At 43.0% G+C, this 25,615-nt stretch overlaps 1 protein-coding gene across 1 annotated transcript in view; it reads left to right on the plus strand.

Annotated features, from left to right (window-relative positions):
* The first annotated feature begins 296 nt into the window (after positions 1 to 296).
* Positions 297 to 25,615, plus strand: part of zgc:113162 (uncharacterized protein LOC553743 homolog) — a 40,263-nt gene continuing 14,944 nt past the window's right edge. The window contains exons 1-5 of the mRNA XM_060934878.1: positions 297 to 441; positions 5,089 to 5,282; positions 9,849 to 9,970; positions 10,499 to 10,547; positions 17,318 to 17,467. Coding sequence (XP_060790861.1) covers positions 297 to 441; positions 5,089 to 5,282; positions 9,849 to 9,970; positions 10,499 to 10,547; positions 17,318 to 17,467 — 660 coding nt within the window. The remainder of the gene's footprint in view (positions 442 to 5,088; positions 5,283 to 9,848; positions 9,971 to 10,498; positions 10,548 to 17,317; positions 17,468 to 25,615) is intronic.

The following is a 25,615-nucleotide window of genomic DNA, read 5'->3' on the forward strand; positions in this document are numbered from 1 at the left end:
CCCTGGGATTATTATCATCTGTCACTCTGCTCTCGCTCTGTCTTCCTGGATTTTGCTGAGTTTTGGACTGTGCTGCTGCACCTGCTTCCTCATGAGCCTACTCAGCAGGTACGCTTCAGTTCATTTCCTGTAGTTGCTTATTGGGTCCTATCTGTTCCTGTGGCTTCCGGGTCATGACTGAATATAGCCGCCTCACCATGGACCCAGCAGACTACGATGCTTTCAGGTCTGCATTGGCTAAACAGGGCTCTGTTCTCAGATCCCATCAGTAAGAGATCATAGCTGCTCACAACAGCATGTCCTCTATCACCAATACCCTACAAAGACTCCTTACAGATGGAAAACCTTCATGCTTCAGTTGTGAGCCAACCTGCACCAGCTCCAACCAGTCAACTGGCTGCTCTGACACCCCTCCGAGCCTCAACTCCCTGCTCCACAGCCGTATGATGGTGCACCAGGGACCTGCCGTTCGTCCCTCTCACAGTGCTCCTTAGCCATGGAACTTCAGGCATTTGCTTTCCTGTCTGAAAGCTCCCATGTAGCTTATGTCCTCCCACTCTTAACAGGAAAAGCATGGGAGTGGAGAACAGCTGTTTGGGACGCCAGGACACCCTGCTGTTCAAGTTTCAGGGAGTTCACTGAGGAAATGCAGAAAGTTTTTGACCATTCCCCTAAGGGTAGGGAGGCAGTAAGGCAGCTGATGGGGCTGAAGCAAGGTGCTCGTTCAGTTCATGATTACACCATCCAATTCTAGACTGTTGCCACAGCTGTTGACTGGAACCCAAGCGCCTTTTATGACTCCTTCTTTCATGGGCTAAATCATGTCATCTTGGATGAGATTGCACCTCATGACCTTCCTGACAGCCTGGATGGCTTGGTAGACCTGGCCAGCCAGGTAGACGCTTGCCTTCTGCTGCGTAATCAGAGAAGGGATCACAGGTAGAGCCCAAGGGTTGAACCCAGGGCCGTCACCTCTCTATTGGAGGGTGTTACTCCTGGTGAGTCAGAGCCCACGCAATTAGGCAGGACCCGGGTAACCCCAGAGGAAAGAGGACACTGTTGAGAAACTAGTTCCCGCTTTTACTGTGGACAGTCTGGACATTTCATCTTCCATTGCCCAGTCAAAAGGGACCGCCCACCAGTAGATGCAGGGGTATGGGTGGGTGTCTCTATACACACTTCCCCTGCTGCTAGGTCAATGTTGGCCATTGAGATCTCATTCCAAAACAAAGTCCAGTCTTTTCAAGCCCTCATTGATTCTGGTGTGGACCAGAGCTTTAACAGGACTTCCTGGGTGGAAGAATTGGGCATCCCCTTGTGTTAGCTAGATTACCCCCTTGTGACCAGAGCTCTGAACAGAGCTGAACTCAGTCATATTTCCCATGTATCTGACCCAGTTACTTTGAAGGTTTTGGATAATCACACTGAATCAATTTCATTCTACACCATGAACGACTCCCTTGAGTTTATTGTCCTTGGCGTTCCCTGGTTACGCCTTCATAACCCCCATGTTAACTGGAGCAATGGAGCCATTCTCTCTTGGAGTACTCGCTGCTTGGCCTCCCGCCTATCTTCTGCTCTGACTCCTCTGGCTCTTCTTGTCACCTGTCCTGATGAGACCATATATATTTCCAATGTGCCGCCAAATATCTGGACTTTCATTTCTTCAGTAAGGCTTGTGCCACCAAGGATTTTCAACTGCACTTTCCTTGTTTTGGGGTTGCACTCGTCTTTTTAATTGTTTTCCGTCTTAAGCCACTGAGCCATAATGTCACGATCCAGCCCAGAACTTCCAAATCCTGACCTGCGCCTTTGCGCTCCTCATGTTTTCCCCATCCTCCCCACGCTGCGTTAGCATTCCTGCTACGCATTTACCATTAGCCATATAAGCACTCTATATAAACACACCCAGGAGAACTACACAACGCAGATATATACTTGCAGTTAATTTTGTTTAGTTCACGTTTATGCTCATGCTCTGTCCCCCGACTTGGATTACGTTTTTGGACTACGATTTTTGCCTGCCGATTTTTGGGTTTTGTTACTGGGACTTTGACTCAGGACTCTGTTATTTTTCCAGCTCTCTTTTTTCCCTCGGATTATCATCATCTGTCACTCTGCCCTCGCTCTGTCTTCCTGGATTTCGCTAAGTGAGTTTTGGACTGTGCTGTTGCACCTGCTTCCTGCCTGTTCTCCTCATGAGCCTACTTATCAGGTATACTTCAGCTCATTTCCTGTAGTTGCTTATTGAGTCCTATCTGTTCCCCTGGCCTCTGGGTCGTGACACACAATCTTTCCAAACTGTTTTTTTTTGTTTGTTTGTTTGTTTTAAATTCATGATAAATGAAAGTATAGACTGTTGCTGTTAGAACTACCAGTAATTTCACATGAACTTCACATGAGAGCTGAATGTTTGCTAGCTAGGTAGCTGGATAGAACTTGTGTATCCTGTGCTACATAAGTATGTAGCCTACAGTGACGCATAAAATGTCAGACAAGAGAAACAGGCTCCCACAAATGAATGTTGAGGCCTTTAATTTATTGAAATGACACAATTATTTGATGAATTCAGTGTTGGTGAGTTATTTCTTAACAGTAATTGTTATTTATTTAATTCTTTTTTTTAATCAATCAAGCAGATCAAGTCACAGATCACTTGAATTTTGATAGACCACAATTTGAGAACCACTGAAATATAGCACTGTTTGTTTATTGTGCTGATTCTTAAATATCATTAAAAAATCTCTTCATGCTTTAAATTATGAAATGTAGATATGTGGCCGGCGGCACGGTGGTGTAGTGGTTAGCGCTGTCGCCTCACAGCAAGAAGGTCCGGGTTCGAGCCCCGTGGCCGGCAAGGGCCTTTCTGTGCGGAGTTTGCATGTTCTCCCCGTGTCCGCGTGGGTTTCCTCCGGGTGCTCCGGTTTCCCCCACAGTCCAAAGACATGCAGGTTAGGTTAACTGGTGGCTCTAAATTGACCGTAGGTGTGAATGTGAGTGTGAATGGTTGTCTGTGTCTATGTGTCAGCCCTGTGATGACCTGGTGACTTGTCCAGGGTGTACCCCGCCTTTCGCCCGTAGTCAGCTGGGATAGGCTCCAGCTTGCCTGCGACCCTGTAGAAGGATAAAGCGGCTAGAGATAATGAGATGAGATGAGATGAGATGTGTGGCCTTTGTGTTTCCCTTATGGTGAAGTAGGTGAGGTGTCAGAATCTGTCCATCTTAGTGAAGGAGGTGTGGCTTCACTATTGCTGGGTTTCAGTCAGGTGACTTTTCTGAGCGGTTTTACCTGAAGTGAAATAGCTGGTGGTCTAAACGGCTGCCATAGTGCAAACAAACTAGTGATAACTTATCAGAGTATGCTCGTAATCTAGAAGCCACTGCTCGCTTTAGATATATTCAGAAGATTGCTATGTGCAATGGAATCGACCCCTACAGTCTGGGAAAGAAGGATTTGTCATACGATCTCGAAAACTACCCTTCAGTCGAGTTCTCCGACATCTCGAACTATCTGGTGTTGCAGACGTCCTTCTACACTGCAAAACAGATGGAAGAGTATGAAGGCTTACAACTTTTTTGTATGTGGCTGGGTAAAGGACCTCGGTATCAAGCCACGGCCGAATGAATCCTGTATTGTTTTTGTCTGTGTATGTATGGTAGGTTTTTTTTTTAAGCTTTTCCTTCGTGTCTTTACAACAAAGTGCTGCAAGTTGAAGTGTAAACAAACAACTGTTCGCTTGATTCTGACTTGTGTTGGCTCTTATCTCTCAGGTAAATCATTCACAAAGATCATCAGAAACCCCTTTAAAGACCTGGATCTTAGTTAAACAAGACGGAGAAGTGATCACGGCGCATTGTAACTGTATGGCTGGGGAAGAATTTTGTCGCGACCTTCATGCATATGGACTTTGTGAGGAGTAAACAAAGAAACAGCTGGGGACTTTAGCGCTTCGTGACTAAAAAAAGTACCGTAAAATAACGACACATAGCAAGAAAAGTACTTGGAAAACACTAAGGACGTAGCTGAGAGGGAAATACAAACCTTTCACCAAGTGATCACTGCAAACTCGAGCATGCTTCGACTCGGCTCCCTTCGATTTCAGTCAGAGCTTCAAAAGCCACCTTTCTTGACGCCTTTTTGTGAAATCCTGTGTTCGTTCACTCTTTTTTTTTTATTAGTTCATGGGGAACCCTGAAGAAAGTTTTGCCAGTTTCACGGTTTGAGCGATTCGAACAACCTAAAACAATGCAAGCGTAAAGCATTTTTCATGCAAGCAATGCACCTTCTCCGTACAAACGATTTGTCAACTGAGCTTTGGTAGACCACCAGCTAAAGTTTTGACTAACTAATGAGGCGGATGTGATGTCATGTGAAACCCAGCAATCTGTCATCTTAGTGAAGGAGGCGTGGCTTCACTATCTGCCCAGCTTGGTGAAAGAGGTGTGGTTTCACTATCTGTCAGTCTCAGGGAAGGAGGTGTGACCTCTGTGTCTGTTCATTGTAGTGAAAGAGGTTTGGCTTCAGTATCTGTCAGTCACATTGAAAGAGGCATGGCCTCTGTATCTGTCAGTCTCAGAGGCAATTCTAGAGTCTGTTGTGGCCCCAAGCAAAAAATTTCCAGGGGGCCCTTCTGACCAGTGTTCATCACCAATATGTTATAAATAATCTGACACCAACGAAAAATGTATGAAACCAAAGTTTTTTAAATTCCAAATGTGAAAATACAATGGTAACGAACAATAAAAATAATAAAAAACAAAATAAATAAGCCCTCAGGCCCCGACGGCCAGGGGGCCCCAAGCAGTTGCCTGCCTTGCCTGTTCACAAGCTGCACGTCTGGTCAGTCTCAGGGAAGAAAGTGTGGCTTCTGTGTCTGTTTATCTTATTGAAAGAGGTGTGGCCTCTGATAGCTCAATTGGTTGTTGTTTGTTTGGGATCTGTTCTCAGGTGAGCTGATAAACTACAGAGTGACAGTGAATAAATGTTAAAATGTTTATTTTAATTTTTAGTTAAAATGTGTTTTTAGCCCTCCTGTCACAGTGTTTATTGACAGTCTCAGTCTGAGGATCTGTCTCTTTGCTTTGTAGGTGAGATCACAGGGATATCGGATGTGAGCATGTCCCCCGAGCCTAACAGCCCCACCCTCCTCAGTGAGTGTGCAGATACATACTGCCAGGCTGAGCGCTGGAGGCTCCTCCGTACCCGTGTCTGCAAACTGCACTTCTGGGAAGATTTCAGTACCGAGCTCATAGGGAGTGGCTTCTTCTCTAAAGTCTACAAGGTACAAAAACACAGACACCACTTTACCATTTTATAACCTGCAACTCCTCTTTATCTCTAATTAACCATTATTGTGACTGTGGATGTCAGAGCTATGCACAACTAGGACTGGGTTTTTTGTTTGTTTTTTTTAATCCTTGATATCAACTTGATACCTTGAATTCAATACATTTTGGAAAACCTGGTACTGTAGATCTGTAGAAGTGTTTGACTGGAACACAAGTTTCTGGAACACTTTGTAATAAAAAACAATGATAATTTACTTTTTTTATTGGTACATTGAGATCTAGAACACAAACTCTTAAGTACTGATTATAAAGTGTTAATATTTTAAAAATAAAAATTTGGGCTACTTTCTTTAAGATAAAAATGGTCAATACACACATACATAATAAAGAGCAAGTTTTAGACTGTGAATTTTATGATATTTGAATAGAAGAGATTTTTGTGTTGGGGTGTTTGAACTTTTTACCCTCTTACATGTGCTTTTATGTCAAAAATCCATCATGATATTTAATGGTGTAAAGGTGACAGATCAGCAGGAGAAGTGGTGGTTGTGTGGTGGTTTTTTTCTTTCCTTTTTTGACCAGTTTGTGAGTTCAGAGTGAAATCAGCGTCCTCGTGTGTCTCAGGATCGTTTTGGCTTTGGTCTCTGAATGTATCATGGAGCTGGTTAATCCTGAAAACAGCATGCTTATGAAGATAATAATGTGCAACAGTTACGTCAGTGTTATTTCACTCCACTGAGGACACAATAATGTCACACAGTGCTATAACGCATGTGAAGCACAAACAAAACATCCCGTTACACATAGTCATTTATTCACACAAATATCACTTATTTCAACTTTTTTTCATTCCCACAAAACCTCAGACACTCCGAATAATGTCAGTCTACAATAAACATCACGGTGACATTATCACGGCTGTGTAGATATGACGTCATGTCTGTAACACTAAAATCTGGATTTGAATTTTTATGCTTTATTTATGTTGTGAAATGAAATCAAATTGAATTAAAACTGTTTCAGAATTTAAATTTGTATGTTAGGCTCACTGAATTCAACCTGGAAAAATAATAAGAATTTATTATTATTATTATTATTATTATTATTATTATTATTAAATCAGATGTATAAAATTAAAATACAATTTTTGGTGCCAGAACAAAATGCAGCTTTGGTTTATCTAATTTAAATTGTTTTAGTTTATATAGCACTGTATATGTAAGTAGTTGAAGGTATGTAGACTGCCTTTCAGATTTTTCAAGTGTAGGTCATAAAAAGAATTTTCCCTGACCCCCAATTATTTTTGTTTAGTAGACCGAAAGCTACTGAATTCGAATCACAGACTTCCAGTTTTATTAGTTTTTTTTCTAATAGAACAATTAATGAAGGCGAGAAGAAAATACGTTATGTTGTGAAGGAAAGGAAACGCAGGACCAAACTAATAAATATTAGTGGTCAGCGAGCACCTCGGTGTGATCAGCTGTTTGTTCAGGGACAAAATGATATAACTGTCAGTGCACAGTCAAAGGTAAACCTGCACATGTGCACACGGACTTCCTCTGTCTGCTTGACTGCACGAAACTGGCGATTTCATGCACATTATTTGCTGGAGAATCCCCTCAAATGAAATAACTTGCCAGCCACAGAATGGCCTGATATTTTGTGAGATATTACAGAAATAAACCTATATCACAATGACCAAATTTCAGAAGGAACTGAATTTCACCGATTTTATGAAATCGAAAGGCCGTCTAGCTTTAAGGTTAGTCAGTTGTTGCCATTTCAGCCAATCAGCAGTGAGGAAGTGACTGGCCTCCAAAATGACGAATCTAAATTTAAGCAACTAAAGTTCATTCAGTTTTGTGCAACCGTTCACTTTTAACTTGAATTCAATTCAACCACAAAATCTTATGTACAGTTTTTATATTAACGTAAAAAAATCCTGATTTACAAAATTGAAATCTGAAGTCTAGTGTCCCAAATATCACTCCAGAGTGATGTGTACTGTATTTCCTGTAGTATAAGGGTGAGTGTTCATGTTCTCTTAAGGCTCCAGAGATTTACACTGTGAAGAAGCGTGTTGTTGTAATTTCTGCTTTTGAGTAAATACAGGAAAGTTCACCACTGTTAGTGTCACATAATGTGTAAAGTGAGGGAGGAGTCTGTGTTAAAGTTTACTGTATGATGAGATTACAGATGTGATATCAACTAAACTAGGCCATAGGGCGGCACGGTGGTGTAGTGGTTAGCATGGTCGCCTCACAGTAAGAAGGTTCTGGGTTTGCCCAGCGGCCGTCAAGGGCCTTTCTGTGTGGAGTTTGCATGTTCTCCCTGTGTCTGCATGGGTTTCCTCTGGGTGCTCCGGTTTCCCCCACAGTCCAAAGACATGTTAGGTTAGGTTAATCTGGGACGGCCTTGGGCTGAGGTGCCCTTGAGTGAGGCACCAAACTCCCAACTGCTCCCCGGGCGCTGTTAGCATGGCTGCCCACTGTTCTGGGTATGTGTGTGTGCGCTCATTGCTCACGTGTGTTCACTGCTTCAGATGGGTTAAATGCAGAAAGGAAATTTCATAAGTGTGTGATGAAAGTTGTGCTTTCTTTCTTTCTTTCTTTCTTTCTTTCTTTCTTTCTTTCTTTCTTTCTTTCTTTCTTTCTTTCTTAGTCCAGTTCTAGAGGAAAATGGGGGGGAAGCTTGCTAAATTGTTACTTCTACAATTACTTAGATATTGATAAATATTTATATTCATATTTTTCTTCTAATTCTCCAATAAATCTAGCCCTCATCTGCCACCATCTCATCTCATCTCATCTCATTATCTCGAGACGCTTTATCCTGTTCTACAGGGTCGCAGGCAAGCTGGAGCCTATCCCAGCTGACTACGGGCGAAAGGCGGGGTACACCCTGGACAAGTCGCCAGGTCATCACAGGGCTGACACATAGACACAGACAACCATTCACACTCACATTCACACCTACGGTCAATTTAGAGTCACCAGTTAACCTAACCTGCATGTCTTTGGACTGTGGGGGAAACCGGAGCACCCGGAGGAAACCCACGCGGACACGGGGAGAACATGCAAACTCCACACAGAAGGGCCCTCACCGGCCATGGGGCTCGAACCCGGACCTTCTTGCTGTGAGGCAACAGCGCTAACCACTACACCATCGTGCCGCCCCATCTGCCACCATATTTACCAAAAACTTTTCACACAAACATGACTCTTCATATTCACCTCTTTGGAAATCAAACTCTTCTCTTTATTTTGTTTCAAAGTACAGAGGGGAGTTTACAACTTTAACCCCTTGCCCAGATCATATGTTGTATGATGTGTGTTTGTTTTTCCTCATGTTAAAGGCCCAGATTTCTTTCTCTTTTTTTTTAAACTGATACTCCAGGGAGATTTAGTCTACTAATATACAAGTTTTCACAATTGTTTTGAAGATGCAGGACGAGTCTCATAACTGCTCAGTGTCTGTGCTCCATGTCTACGTTTCCCCCTTTTGTTAACACGCAACCTTTCAGAAAGAATAAATAAGAATGAACATATTAACAGACTTTCCTCACTAAAAGGTCAAAGGGTTTAAAGAAAAGGGGCTTCTGTTTAACAAGCAAGTTTATATCTGAACTGTGTGTATGTTTAGTGTGTGTATGTGTGGTTGTGCAGAAATGTATTGTGTAATCTAATATATTTCAATGTAGCTAACTGTATTAAAGGGGACATATTATGAAAATTTTTTTTTAATTTATTGCTGATGCACGTACATGTGGGTATCTGGAGCCTACCAACCCACAAACTCTGAAATAAGACAACTCGGTGTCTTTTGGGCTGCCTATTTCAGAAAATATGTGCCTCAACAAGTTGTTCAGATTTGTCTCCCCCTTCTATGTCATAAGGGGAGCTCATTAGAATTATGACGCCCCCTCGTCTGAGTATTTCTATTCATGGCTTGAGAACTGCCTTTGCAAATGAATATTCATAAGGAAAGTGCTACCTCATTAGCCAGCAGAAGAGGGGGTGGGGTGAGCAGTGACTCCTTATCATTTAAAGGAACCAGCACTCAAGCCGGCTGTTTTGAACAGGACCGTTTAGACAGGGTAAAGAGATGGCTGTGGGGCTTTATCCTTGACCAAAGCATATTACAGACATTTCATTAAACCTTTGGGAACTTGTGGAAAAGGGGTATAATATGTCGCCTTTAAAAGTTTTTATTTATTTATTTATTTTTTAAGGAAACATTTAACATTTTGTTTAGAAATAATTACAGATGTTCAAAAGTGAAGTGTTGCATTTTAGATCTTCAAGAAAACTAGTTTTTAAAACAGGCTTAAGAACCAGCTCATTTACAGGAACTTGTACAGTAGAAGCTCCCTGTTAAGTTTTCTCTGCTGGAATACCAGAACTTTGATGTTCTTCTTCTCAGAACTGCCCTTCACCCAGGCTAAAGCTGATTAATACTCATGTGATGAATTTTTCTTTATGGACTCTCCGTACTGGCTGAGTAAGACACTTGGTGCATCACACACTCTTTAGTTTCACAGAGTTATTACTGTTGAACAGGTGATGCACAACACCACGATGAAGGTGATGGTGGTGAAGGTTTATAAGAACGACATGGATCAGGACAGCATCATGAGGGAGATCAGCCTCCTGCAGAAACTCTCACACCCCAATGTGGTAAAGTAAGTCAGCAAGTAGATGATGTGTTCAGGGTATCAGATTTTTATTTGTAGTTGCAAAGTGTTGGTATTCCTTAATTAATGCACTCAACTGTTTTAACCTAGCTTTCACTTGCAGCCACTAATGAATTCATGATTTATGCTCATCTGATCATCATCAGAATCTACTTGCCTAATGAGGTGTGTGCAGAGAACTGTCTCAACAGTTATCACACTGTGACCTCTGACCTTGGAGTGGAATTTCAGTTTTAACATAAATGCAAAATTTAGGGCAAAAATATAATGTCCACAGTATCCTTTTACCCCAAATACTATATCAGATCTCAGACCTGAGCTGAGACATATTTGGTGCACCTTGTAGCTCTAACCCTAACTTAAAAAAATCTTTAATCACCAAATAGTGAATATCAGGCTTTGGTTTAACTCCTCAACGTTTACACTGTCACTCACATTACCTGCATGATGTAATAAAAAATTTTAAGGTTACATGACATTGAGGAATAAAACAAAAGTTTTGCATCTTTTCTGAAGGTACCTGGGGATTTGTGTCCGAGAGGATAAACTGTACCCGATCCTCGAGGTGAGATTTATTTACTTATAATCTAAAACCTTACACATAATAATATTCTGCCATATAATAGTCTGGAAGCTCTTTGGGCTGTTTCACAATCATGGTTGTCTCGTCTCATCTCATTATCTCTAGCCGCTTTATCCTGTTCTACAGGGTCGTAGGCAAGCTGGAGCCTATCCCAGCTGACTACGGGCGAAAGGCGGGGTACACCCTGGACAAGTCGGCAGGTCATTGCAGGGCTGACACTAATGTCCCTTTTCCACCAAAGCAGTTCCAGGGCTGGTTTGGGGCCAGTGCTTAGTTTGGAACCGGGTTTTCTGTTTCCACTGGCAAAGAACTGGCTCTGGGGCCAGAAAAACTGGTTCCAGGCTAGCACCAACTCTTTGCTGGGCCAGAGGAAAGAACCGCTTACGTCAGCGGGGGGGGCGGAGTTGTTAAGACCAACAACAATAACAAGACCGCGAAAGATCGCCATTTTTAAGCGGCGAGAAGCCGCAGCTGTACAAACGCGAAGTCATCCATTATTATTATTATTGTTGCTGCTGCTGCTTCTTCCATGTTGTTTTTGCTTCGATATTCACGCCAAGGTTTAAGCAAACGTAGCGACGTAACTGACGTATACAGCGACGTAACTAACGTGTCTCCTCTTAGCACCGCGAGCTATGGAAAAGCAAACTGGTTCTCAGCTGGCTCGCGAGTTGAACGAGTTGTGAACCAGCACCGGCCCCGAACCAGCCCTGGAACTGATTTGGTGGAAAAGGGGTAATAGACACAGACAACCATTCACACCTACGGTCAATTTAGAGTCACCAGTTAACCTAACCTGCATGCCTTTGGACTGTGGGGGAAACCGGAGCACCCGGAGGAAACCCATGCGGACACGGGGAGAACATGCAAACTCCACACAGAAAGGCCCTCGCCGGCCACGGGGCTCGAACCCAGACCCTCTTGCTGTGAGGCAACAGCGCTAACCACTACACCACTGTGCCGCCCGCACAATCATGGTTGTCTTTTTGAATAATACCAACTAGGTCCTGTACCTTATTTTACAGGGACACACCAGCCCTACCTACAGCAGTAATGTCTCTTATAAGGTCTTATATGTTTGTAAGAGTCAAATGCATACTCAGTTTTGACCTTGTGGTCATTTTATTTAATTCTACTTTAATTATTAAACTTAAATTTTACTAGTTAAATTCAGAATTGCATTTTTTTAGCATGAACTAGGTTTTAGTCTGGGATGTATACTTTCATTCACAATAGAAGACATTTCAGTGGAAGTTACTTTGCTTGTAAACTAGTTTTTACAAAGTAAACTAGTGTTTACAAAGTTGAGTGCATTCGTTGTTTGCTACTGGAGCTTTGGATAACTTCTAGAGCAAGCTAAGTTTTCTGTGTTTTTCCAGTTGTTTTTGTGATTTGAAATACTGTGGTTTTCTGCTGCTTGTACCTGTCGAATACTCTGCTTATCTGCTGCTTATTAGGTGCGTGCTGCTCCTTGTTTACATCTGGTTTGCTACTAGATGGGATTCGTCCATCAGTTTCGATTGTGCAAGCAATCAGCTGTTTTTCACTTGCTAATTATCTGGGCTTTTAGCATGGTTTCAAGCGATATGGTGTTGCTCCTTCACAAAATCTCTCCCCCTACATCTCCCATTACCTGCTCATCATGTGTCTCGACACCATTTCTATTTGTTCTCTCACCCACAAGAGACACTTCCGTCGTTATGGCCCCCCGCGAGGACGTTGCCTCTCCAACCTCATCTACCCTTCAGCTACCTCCAATGATACCTTCTGGATCAGTGCTGGACTATGGAACTGCCAGTCTGCCACACAGAAAGCTGACTTCATCTCTGCCCATGCCTCCCTTTTGTCCCTCCACATCCTTGCACTGACAGACACCTGGATTTCACCTGACAACACCAACACCTGCAGCCCTCTCCACCTTCTTCTCCTTCTCTCACACCCCTCACCCGTCTGGTTGTGGTGGTGGCAGCGGCATTGTTTTTTTTATTTCTCAGTCGTGGAAGTTCTCACCTCTTCCACTCTCCCACCTTTCCATCTCCTCCTTTGAATTTCATTCCGTTTCAGTCTCTTCTCCTGTCAGCCTTTTTGTCATTGTTGTTTATCACCCTCCTGGCCCTGTGGGATGTTTCTTTGATGGACTGGCCATCCTACTCAGCTCCTTCCCAGCTCCTCCCCTCCTGGGAGACTTCAATCTCCACCTAGAAGCCTCCCACTCTGCTGCCTTCCTTCCCCTACTCCACTCCTTTGGTCTCTCCCTGCTGAATTCTTCTCCAACTCATAAAACTGGCAACCTTCTAGACCTGGTCTTCTTCTAAGGCCCAATCCCAATTCTAATTTCTACCCCTCCCCCTTCCCCTCCGCCTTCCCCTTGGCCCTTCCCCTTGAAACTGAGCTACAAGGGATAGGGCTTGAAATTCAACCCTTACGTATTGGGATAGCCCTTCAACGATCGCATACGTCATCGCGTACCTCCGTCAGCGTTTACGTTAGCAAAACGCAACCAAATGCGTCATTGGCTGCGACCAGCCGCTACAGTCAGAGCCAGAAATCTCTGCTGGCAGGGTGAGATTTGTTAACTAACACCACTGAATGGGATATCTTTGGCGCTTTGTGCACCACATCCGACAGAATGAGGTGTCAGAACACTCATGTAAACAATAAAAGCGAGAATAACAGAACAAAACGTACGCAGTAAAGCAACCGAAAACAATACTCACTCCCAAAGCTTTTTAGCAGCAGCTTGGATTTCAGAAATCGCTGCTCATTCTCAGCTCGAAAGTGAATCAAGCGGCGTGTTTTCTCTGGATAACAACTTAAAACACGTAAATAATGGAGAAAATACATTTATGACAATCTTTCGCCGCGGGAACCACCATCTTTATGAAATCCGCATGAAATCTCGCTGAAATCCGCATGGCATTGTGGGAAATCACTCAAACCCCTTCGTTCGGAGTCAGCTCCAGGAAAATCTCCGTTTGGAGGGGTACAGAAGCCCTCCCCCTTCCCCTACCCCTCCGCGTTAACTGGGATTGGGATACCCCTACCCCTTCACGTGAACGCGCAAAATGGAGGGGAAGGGCCAAGGGGTTGGTCCAAGGGGTGAAATGGGATTCGGCCTAAAACTGCTCTGCCTCAGATCCCACAGTTGCTCCTCTCCATCTGTCTGACCACCACTTCATTTCATTTTCCCTCCCTTTTCCTCTCCACCCATCACCCCCCACCCCACTGTTAGTCCATCAAAACTTCTGCTCCCTCTCTCCCTCCTCTCTTGCCTCCTTGGTCACTGCCTCCCTCCTCCCGCTTGAATCCTTTGCCAGTCTCCCCACTGAATCTGCTGCATCCTCCCTGCTCTCCTCTCTCTCCTCATCACTGAACATATTATCTCCTCTTGTCTCTAGGCCAACAAGATCTTCCCCTCCTAGTCCCTGGATGTCCGAAATATGTCACTCCTACAGAATTGGTCTCCGTGCAGCAGAGAGGAAGTGGAGAAAATCTGGGGCCCCTGCTGCACTGCAAAAAACTGAATTTGCGGAGAAAATTCCTCAATACTAGTGAAACTAGAAAAGCACTCGGAGAGCGCAGACCTCCACCAAGAATCCTTTTAAAAAATCCAGGATCCAGAAGGTGATCCGGATCACCGCCAAAATTTAATGGGTTGTTACTTGTGCCCAGTCACACCTCTGGAAAAAATTTCAGAGCAATCCGTTCATAACTTTTTCCGTAATGTTGCTAACAGACAAACCAACAAACAAAAAACCAACGCTACCGAAAACATAACCTCCTTGGCGGAGGTAATTATCTTGCCGCATGGACAGATAATTTTACTTGACAAGACATCTTGGAATAAGTTGGTTACAATCTAGAACTAGTTTTAATAATCTATTCATCTAATAGGAAATGCTAGATCGTTTCAACTTGAAACCAATTCCAATTTATGGGCGAGCTTGCATCACGATCCACAGCAGTACGCTACCCAGTTGTGGCTCAGTGAAAGATGAGATAAAATGGATATTGTCTGGGGCAGGAACTGGGGGGAATTATGGGAAATGTAGTTGCGGAGATGTGCTGTACCTACACCACTGTGTAACTGCACTTCGGCCTTGACCAACCCAGGCTGTGGATGGTCTAGCCTGGGGTTAGCTGTTTTGAGTTCTTTAGTTATACTTTACATGGTTGGTTTGTTTCTTGGCTGTTTGAGTATTGGGATTTCAACAGCATATTACACTAAATATTGCTGTCACTTGATCGGTTGGCACTAGAACTTTCTTGTCTAGAAGTTCAGCACTTTGTGTACCTTGCTTTTGCACTCATTGTACATCACTCTGGATAAGAGCATCTGCTAAATGCCATGTAATGTAAACTAAGTGCCTCCAAGTGTATCCTTTGTCCATCAAAAATGTCCTCTCTGGAAAATGCTCACCATATGATGAGGTTGTAAATGATTTTTTAAAGAAAATATTTGTCTCTTTTGAAGCAGAATACTTTGTTGCACAGTAAATAAACAGGACTTGAAACAGATGCAAGACACATTTGCAGCAAAGCTTCACATGTGGTTGAAATGTGTGTCCATCAAAAAGTGTCCTCTCCAGAAAACCACAAGGATTATCACCACTTCAGTTATTAGTCACCACCATGTACAAACATTGCTGCACAGTACTGGAAAATTTGTACTTAATACACATTTCAACAGTTTTTTTCACTTTGTATACCTTTCTCTTGTGGACTATAAGAAAGTGGGTCAATTTTAGAAATGCACTATATGCTTCTTCTCACCACAAGTATTGGTACTCGCCCAGTACTGTATTGCCGCTTTTCCACTACAAACGCGGCTGAGCCGTGCCGTGCCGAGTCGAGCTGAGTCGAGCTGAGCGGGGCTGTTGGAGTTGCATTTCGACTACAACCGCGCTGAACCGTGCTGGCTGGAAGTGGGTGGACACATTGGGTGGAGTTAGCGAAAGTGGGTGGACGTCAGGTGATGTCGTTAAGCAGCGCAAACAGTGACATCAGTGACAGTGGCGGAACAAGTCAGAGCCGGGCCGGGGGCGGGGCAAATGACCGGGCCCTTTATTAAAGCTTATCATAACATCATTTTAGGCTACAAGATGTCCGCAACTGCGGTGTTTACCAATTTCAACACTACCGGGTGCAACTATATGTTATTTAGTACATCATGTCCTTCAAACGAACATGTAACTCAGAAACAAAAAACATTAGGATACTGTACATGGCTCATAATAAAACATCAATAGCCTATACTGCGCACATTATTTGAAGGGCATACGAATGAGCGCTCAGAGGTTGCAACGGTGACAGGAAGAGTCAGAAATAAAAGGAGGGCGGTGCAAACCTCACTGAATGCACTGTGTTTACCAATTTCAACACTACGGGGTGCAACTATGTTATTTTGTACATTAAGTCCTTCAAACGAACATGTAACTCAGAAACAAAAAAACATTCGGCGACATACTGTACATGGCTCATAATAAAACACCAATAGCCTACTGCGCGCATTATTTGAAGGGCATACGACGAGCCTTGCGCTCCGCGAACTCGTCCACGATGCTCTGTATGTCACTGATTCAGTGATCTTTTAAGCGGTAGTCTCACGACCCGAATAGTAAACAATAAACATGGAGGACATGGAGTCGTTAGTGTTGCTGGTCTTGGTGCTGTGGCTTGTTGTCACCGACAACGCCAACAGATACTGGCAAGAGCGTATAGATGAGGCGAGGCGCATAAGGCTTCAGAAATTCTCGTAATTCGTAATTATTCTCCTTCCGGGTTTGCGGTGTTTACAGATCCCAGCGCGCTCGCGGGGCGTGTGTGGGCATGTGAGGACACTCCTCCTCACCAATCAGTGCACAGGGGAGTGTCTGCTCACGCCCCCAACCTCACTCGGCACGGCTTGGCTCGCTTCAGCCCCACTCCAAAACGGTGCGAGTTTTAGGGGCTAAGCAGGGCTGAAACGAGCTGAGTCGTGCTGGTTTTTGGTAGTCGAAACGCGAGCCGTGTCGGGCTGAAGTGAGCTGAAGCGAGCTGAAGTGAGCTGAAAAAGGGTAGTGGAAAAGGGCCATATATGACCTGTAGCTCTGAAATTCTACGCAGTTAATTTCCATCTCAAAAGGTAATTTTTGGCAACAGAGAAACACAAAAATCTGAGGTTTGATTTTTAGACTATTGTGGACCTGAAAAGTATACCCTGATTGTGAAACAGCCCCTTTATAAATTATTTTCATGGAATATGAAATATTTTCAGGGATTTAGAGAGACGGTTGGGAACCACATGCAAAATATTTATTAGATGCAAAAGTCCGTGAGTCAGAACTCTTAAACTAAGAAAAAGGCACATCAACATCCAAAGCTGAATTCCCAAAATGTACAAGTTGTTAATATTCACGCAGAGGTCAGAGCGCATAAAAATACATAGAATATTGAAACTGGACAAATGTGACTGAACATGTTCATTTAGGACAGACAGGACACATGCAGACTATGTCTTGGGAGCAAACTTTGACATACTTTTAATAATTAGAGGTGTAGGTCTGTTAAAGTGTGTATGTCTATCACTACGTAACAAATTAGTCCAAAAATGAATCTATAGAAGTGAAAATGTAAATAATCAATTAAGATTGCAGTTTTTAAGTAATCCTCCTGCTTTTAAATAAATGAAAAACATGTAAAGGGGTGTGTGTGTGTGTGTGTGTGTGTGTGTGTGTGTGTGTGTGTGTGTGTGTGTGTGTGTATACATGCAGTATGTAAGCGGAGGTTGTCTGGAGGAGCTCTTGGCAAGGAGTGACATCATGCTGTGTTGGAGGGAGAAAGTGGAACTGGCCTGTGACATTTGCAGAGGAATGACTTACCTACACTCCAGGAACATCTACCATAGGGACCTGAACTCTAAGGTCAGAGCGTTGAGCCACTGCAGACACACACACACGCGCACATAGACGCATGCACCCAACCCTATAGGGGCTTTTCACTGACGTCACAGGTTTTTGTTTATCACGCAGTGCCCACCATACAAACAAAGAAACATAGTTGTGACCGCTAATAATGAAAATTGAGACGACTGCAGTCAGTACAATCTCTCTGAAACGATTAAAAATGTAGCTTATATAAGCAGATCATGTTACGTTTAAAAGTTGAAACATGCAGGCATCGCAGATCCATATAATTTACCTACAAATGTATTTATTCCACTTGAAAAGTGCTCAGCAAACCAGCTACTGGATTTGGGACACTATGACATCCTGAACTATTTAGCATTTGGGACTTCTAAATACACCGGAGATGCTAAAGGCATACGAAAGTACAGATGCCTACCAATATTTTGAGGCAGGTTTCGTGCATGTCAGAATCTCATCTCATCTCATCTCATCTCATCTCATCTCATTATCTCTAGCCGCTTTATCCTGTTCTACAGGGTTGCAGGCAAGCTGAAGCCTATCCCAGCTGACTACGGGCGAAAGGCGGGGTGCACCCTGGACAAGTCGCCAGGTCATCACAGAGCTGACACATAGACACAGACAACCATTCACACTCACATTCACACCTACAGTCAATTTAGAGTCACCAGTTAACCTAACCTGCATGTCTTTGGATTGTGGGTGAAACCAGAGCACCCAGAGGAAACCCACGCAGACACGGGGAGAACATGCAAACTCCACACAGAAAGGCCCTCGCCGGCCATGGGGCTCGAACCCGGACCTTCTTGCTGTGAGGCGACGGCGCTAACCACTACACCACCGTGCCGCCCGCATGTCAGAATGTGAAAGGAAATTCCTGATGATAAAGATAAGTGCAAATGTGGATTTCTAATAGTAATAAACAAGCCAGGGTCTAGAGCTCATATTTTATGGTGTTTAGCCTCATCTACATTATCAGTACATAACATACATGCTGCTAGTCTCACCAAGCATTAGGTCCAATAAAATATATTGCGTCCAAAACCCACATCCAGATCTACATGACATCTGACAGGAAGCAGCAGGTGAGGATGGGGAGCATCATATCCAGCACTTGGACTATCAGCACTGGCACCCCCCAAGGGTGTGTGCTCTCCCCACTGCTCTTCTCCCTTTATACCAACGACTGCACCTCAAGAGACCCGTCTGTTAAACTCCTGAAATTTGCGGATTATACAACGGTCATCGGCCTCATCCGAGATGGTGACGAGTCTGCATACAGATGGGAGGTTGAATGGCTGGTCTGTTGGTGTGGTCAGAACAATCTGGAGCTGAACACGCTCAAAACTGTGGAGATGACAGTGGACTTTAGGAGGAGTCCCCCCCCCCCACTCTACTGCCCATCACCATCACCAACAACATTGTGACTGCTGTTGAAAGCTTCAGGTTTCTGGGTTCCACAATCTCTCGGGAGTTGAAGTGGGAGACCAACACAGTCACGATCATCAAAAAGGCTCAGCAGAGGTTGTACTTTCTGCGCCAGCTCAGGAAGCTCAACCTGCCTAAGGAGCTGCTGACACAATTTTACTCTGCCATCATTCAGTCTGTTCTTTGCTCTTCCATCACTGTTTGGTTTGGATTGGTCACCAAACAGGAGAAGAACAGACTGCAATGGACAATAAGGTCTGCAGAGAAAATTATTGGTGTCAACCTGCCCTCCATCCAAGACCTGTACCTGTCCAGAGTCAGGAAACGGGCAGGTAACATCTCTGCGGACCCATCACACCCTAGTCACAAACTGTTTAAACTTCTCCCCTCAGGGAGGTGATATAGATCACTGTATGCAAAAACAACCAGACACAAGAATAGTTTCTTCCCTCAGGCTGTCTCTGTGATGAACAGCTAAAATCCGGATTCATATATCAGTAATATCACTTGCAAAATATCTGCACACTCATACTGTCATTCTGTGCTCACTGTTACTTATATTATCTCATCTCATTATCTCTAGCCGCTTTATCCTGTTCTACAGGGTCACAGGCAAGCTGGAGCCTATCCCAGCTGACTACGGGCGAAAGGCGGGGTACACCCTGGACAAGTCGCCAGGTCATCACAGGGCTGACACATAGACACAGACAACCATTCACACTCACGTTCACACCTACGGTCAATTTAGAGTCACCAGTTAACCTAACCTGCATGTCTTTGGACTGTGGAGGAAACCCACGTGGACATGGGGAGAACATGCAAACTCCGCACAGAAGGGCCCTCGCCGGCCACGGGGCTCGAACCCGGACCTTCTTGCTGTGAGACGACAGCGCTAACCACTACACCACCGTACCGCCCCTACTTTATGTTATATTTATACTTATTTATATTTACTATTTCATCCTTGCACTATGCACCATATTGCACCAAAAGGGAAAATCCTTTCTGTGATGAACAGCTAAAATCCAGATTCATATATCAGTAATATCATTTGTAAAATATCTGCACACTCATACCGTCATTCTGTGCACACTGTATACTTTATATTTATTTATCTATTTCATACTTGACTTACCTGGATTAGTTTGCACTATGCACCTATTGCACCTTTTTTTTTGTTTTGTTTTTGTGTATATGCTTTTTATCTGTTTTTGTACTATGAAAGCTAAGTGAAACCGGGATCAAATTCCTCGTGTGTGTCCACATACCTGGCAATAAAAGTGTTTCTTCTTCTACATTTTAACGTTCATACATTTGCCATTCGGCATGATTTTGTAGTGCAGTAGAGCTGCAAAGTATGAGAGCCTTGTTTATTTACCAGTAGACTTTACTGAGTAGAGCCAGACCATGCAACCTGTTAAAGCTTTACTATCTAGACCAAAGTGCTGTCCAGGTTACACCAACTTACAGACTTGTTGAACGTTAACTTGAGTACGCCTAAGCTAGATCTATGGGATTTTTATAACTGGATGGCCTTGAGCTAGAAAAATTTTTATAAGAAATAACAGGTGCACATAGCTTTCACACTAATCTTATATAAAATGTTCTCCACACACAGGTGAATGCTTTGTTGGCAGCCAGTCTTCCTGTATAATTGCAGCTCACCCTTTTTCTCGTCTTTCTGGATTCACTGGAAAGTAGTGAAACGTTAAACCGGGCTTATCTCCACGTCTGTTATTACATCCAAAAGCACTGCAGGTCTCTGGCATTGTTCTTTTAGATGTAACTTCTACAAGTTTATTTGTAGATGTTTACTGAATTGGGCTTACGATCACTCACGTACACTTGTACCACTACTATGCCGGTCATTGTCAAACACAAAGCTTACCCAGCAATAAACAAATCTGCAGTTATGATGACATCATGTGAAAGGCCCCTATATCCACACTAGCAGGTGAAAAGTCATGTTTGTTGCTTGTGAGTGTACTTGTACCCTCACAAGCAACAAGCGTGACTTTTTTTCACCTGCTAGTGTGGGTATAGGGGCCTTTCACATGATGCCAACATTCATGTTTAGTTCAGATAAGAAACAGTTGCAGCTATATATAACTTCTAAAGCTGACTAGATAAACATGAATTACATAATGTACTAATCAGTATGAATATTGGTTGTTTTATGTCCATGCTTCATGCTAGGCTTTGTACTAGCCTTGTTGACTGAGCTAAGCACAGCAAACTAACTATACTATCTATATACACTGACCAGAGGCACCAACAATCTCTGCTACTTCCTTCCAGGCTTTTAATTTTTTTTCTTTTTAATGTCTCTACACACATTGAGAGGTTGTATATGATAAGATAAAAGGAAACTGCAAAGTTTTTCTTCCACATTTGCACATCAAATAAACTTTAATTTGCATGTATAATAAATTGTGCGTTTAAACAGTAGTGTGTTGTCACTCTGTGCACATCAGAAGCTGGTGGTTTGGAGACCCATTTTAAGTGCTGGTGCTTTTGGCAGACATGTTTTACTGTCTTTGGTTACCAATATCACACACCTCTGTTTATGAGGGACATGGAAATATGCCGAGCCAAGTCGAAAGTCCTTCCTGTGCCATATGGCGCATAGGGCAGCGCCTATCTCTGTTTCTGTAGCCCTTGGCCTCTCGCCTATTACATAGCTAGGGTTACAGTGGGGGGCTAGTCCTCTGGTAACCGCAAGAGTTTGACTCCCCACTCGCATCTGTATTGCAGCGTGCCTTGCCAGATGGCAGTAGGTACCATTTTTATGATGGTCTTTGGTATGACCCAACCACGAGTAGAACTCGCGATCTCCCAGTTGAGATGCGGACACGCTAATTACTAGGCCAACTCGCAGTACATGGAAATGTGCAGTCTATTGTTATGCTAATGCAGGGCTCCTGTACAAAACATTTCACCTCCCATAAAGTCAGGAGCATTTCTTGTTAAAGTTACATGAAACATGTTTAGAAATCCATTTATTTTATTTCTGTTTTGGATGATAAATTACTTCCACAAAAATGGCATAATACAGGAAAAGGGCATGAAAACAAATTACATTCTTATGTTCATTAAAAAAATCACTATAATAATACACAATTCAGTTGCCACCCCCCTGTTCAATCATAAGATACAATAAGTAAGGAATAAAACAACACAGGGCATACAGTACAGTAATAATCTAATCAAATAGTTGAGTATTTCCTACAACAGCACATCCTCTTTTTTCTGAAGGACATTGTCTACTTTCTCTCTTGTGCCTTTGCCCAGGAGAGAACAAGCTGCCTAAATCAGTGCAGTAACTTTAAGACAATGGAGCCCTGTGACAAGGTCATCAAGGCCCACTGATCAAATGTGATCAGTGTCCAGTAGTCAAGATTTTTGGCTGTGAAGCATCCTGATGACAGTCCCACTTTTACTGATGGGCTCTGCTCATTGTGGCCCCTGGAGCAGAGTTCTAACCAACTGTAGCTCTGGCGTGGCCTGTAGGCCTTTGGGGGTGCCAGAGGGTCATCCTAGGTAATCTAGTAGGATTACTTGTTTGGCCTATGCTGCTCTGTTAATTTTGTTATTCCAAAGCCTGGGCTTTCCTCTCCAAAGAGCAGTCCAAGGATGCAGGATGCATAGGGCCCTCTTGCATCCTCAAGGCAGTGTGGACTGTGCCAGCCACACCTGATTCCATGCCACCAAACTGGCACAGAATTTCCCAAACTCTTAAGCCATATGACCTCCTCAGCTCCAGGGTTGAGGCTGTTCTGCAGAGTTGGCCATGTGTGTCAAACAGAACTGAACTGATACTGAACTGGGTCCCTTATGAGATGCTGCTGGAGCCGATGATGACAACCATTTTCTGGTTGAACAAATCTTCCAGATGCAGTGACAAACATGCCATTCTCATGTCTTCCTTAAGCACTATGAGTGCATTTTGGACACTGGGCTATCTTGAGCTATGAGGGAGTTTTGAGATGTATCTTGGGCTTTTTGTCTGTGTGTCTACCAATGTCCTGCCCAAGCTTTTATGATTCGTGGTCTGGCTGGGTTGGATATGGGTGGACTCAGAAATGAGGTCAGAGGTTTGCTAATTTATGGGCATAGCCTCATGTTTGGTGCAGCGGGGCCTCCAAGCCGAGTGTTGTGTCCCACAGATGGTTCAACATTGAGGCATAGCTGTAAAGCTGATGGTCATCCTCTTAGCCCAAGAGCATTAGCTCAAAATTGAGTCCAACCCCGAACAAATTAGTAACAAGCTGAATTTTTCAGAATATGTTCAGAATACCCTTAGGAATAACATACTAAAAGTCCCCGGGAATCCACCTTGTGCTCTCTGAAAAATTCAAGATGGCGTCCAAAATGGCCACCGATTGGAGATTTTTCAATATCTCAGGGATAAAACATAATATAAATGCAATTAAAATGTTAAATTATATGTTCTCTCATACAAGCAATGCAAATTCACCATTGTCACACTGTTAAAATTAACCAAGATTACAAGGTCATTAATGTAGAAATTACATGGAATTTGATGGTTGACATGATTGACAGATTAGCTTAGTAGGCTACCTACATACATGAACATAATGTAAGACAACAATTAGACATCAATTTCCTTAATATTTAGTGCATCTTTAAGCTTTGATAAAATATTAAAGGGAAATTAAATTTGAGAACTCTATCTTCTAAAACTACAAGCTGTTTCAGTACACTTCTTCAACATTCCGGCAACTTTCATGACAAAAAGGTCTGCCTCAATAAAAGCTCTTGCTTATAAACAATGAGTAGACTTAAACACTTCTCAGTGCCTCAGTTGTAATGCTCGGACCTTTGTTGTACCATCAGTGAAGTAGGGAATTTATTCAAGCTTGTTTAAGGGTGGAAAAAAATTAATCTTTGAGTTTCTAGCGCCAGTCTTTACTACTAGCAATGCCAGTGTGTTCGGACAAAAAATGACTAAACTCGGCATGACCTTTTAAAAATGACTGAACTCAGCATGACCTTTTAACATGCCATTTTTCATTTTACACCACCAATTTACTTTAATATTAATGAAAATAAGTGCTCCAACCCCTAGTAATTGTGTTTGTTGTTTTGTGAACAGAATAGGATGATACGGCGTGAACGAGTAACCAATGGATCCACACTCTATAATCGGTAGTGTACATTAAATAGCACATGTATAGATTCACAATTATAAGTCTGTAATTATTAGTCCTAAACATTAAGAACTGAAGCCATTTCAAAAACATATGAGATATCTTCATGATACCATAACGATTATTTTGTCATAACAGTCATTGTTATTTCTTCTTGGATGTGAATTTATGGGCCAGGGCGTTTCAAGATTGATACTTGATTCAAGGATCGGACTGGATGAAACCTACACACATTCATAGTACTGTGCACATTCATAAATGTGAACTGGTGAAATGCCAAAAATATGACAATCTAACCAGACATGGCAAGCGAACACATTATACACAAATATACTGTTATAATAATGTGTACATTGTTATATAATGTTAATACACAATGTAATTAATACACACATGTTGGAATTTACTCTCCTACCCTACAAAACATATATTCTGACCTTTTAATTGCATTAATATTTTGTTTTGGGCCTGAGATATGGGCAGATCTCCATTTGGCGGCCATTTTGGACGCCATCTTGAATTTCTCAGAGAGCACAAGGGGGATTTCCGGGGACTTTTAATATGTTATTCCTAAAGGTATTCTGAACATATTCTGAAATTTTCAGCTTGTTACTAATTTGTTCCGGGTATAACCCTATTACTCCCGGGCTACTCTGGCTCAAGGAGGTTCAGACACTGGCTGCATGATCATAGAGCCATGGTAGGCCAAGCAAAGATCTGCTGGGATCAATAACTGCGAGTCCACAAGCCAAGGGCACGTACAACGTTGTATGAGCTGTATCGGGTCTGGTGCAGCTCATGCTGTTAGGAGATGGAGGGAGTACCTCCTGGCCTTCACTGGGTGCAGTAAAGAGGCCATAGAGAGCAAGGCCAGTTCAGGACAAAACAGGGTGGATTGCTTTTAGCTCTGGATGTTGGAGGGAAATGGAGTGGAGCACAACTCCAAACCCATTAGCAGTGGTGCAGATTAATGGACATCTCAGTTGATGTTTAGCTGGTAGCAGGGCAAGGGAGGGAAGAACATGCATGTACCCTGTAGTGACAATAGTTCCAAGCATGAGTTAGTGTGAGCTGTAAGCAAGAAAGCAAACAAGCCTAGCTATCTTGGACACCACAAAGTATAACCTAACAAGTTAAGCAAGTAGTAGCAATTCTAGCTAGCAGTCCACAGCCAATACTCCAAAAGAAAAAGGTCTGGATTCAGTCACCACTGGAAAGGCCTTTCCACCGTTAGACGGAAAGGGCAGAAGAGAAAATGAAGATAAAAACAGAGTCCATCACTGCATTAAAGGACAGAGAAATCTGTAGAATGAAAAAGATGTGTTAGAATGTAAATTGGTATAAACTTGTGACTTGCAGCTGTACTGCTGTCAGAGCAGCTATTAAAGGAAATTAATCAACACCACCTGACTAATCAGAATCCAGAATCCAATAACACTGTGGTGTGTAAAAAGATAAGTAACTCAAACATACAGGGTTGTGCACGGTTCATTAAGTTGCTCATTGTTGTTCCAGGTTCAGATTTCACCATGGTGGTGGACAACAG

This window comes from Neoarius graeffei, chromosome 12 (genome assembly GCF_027579695.1).
Source record: "Neoarius graeffei isolate fNeoGra1 chromosome 12, fNeoGra1.pri, whole genome shotgun sequence".
Lineage (NCBI taxonomy): Eukaryota > Metazoa > Chordata > Actinopteri > Siluriformes > Ariidae > Neoarius > Neoarius graeffei.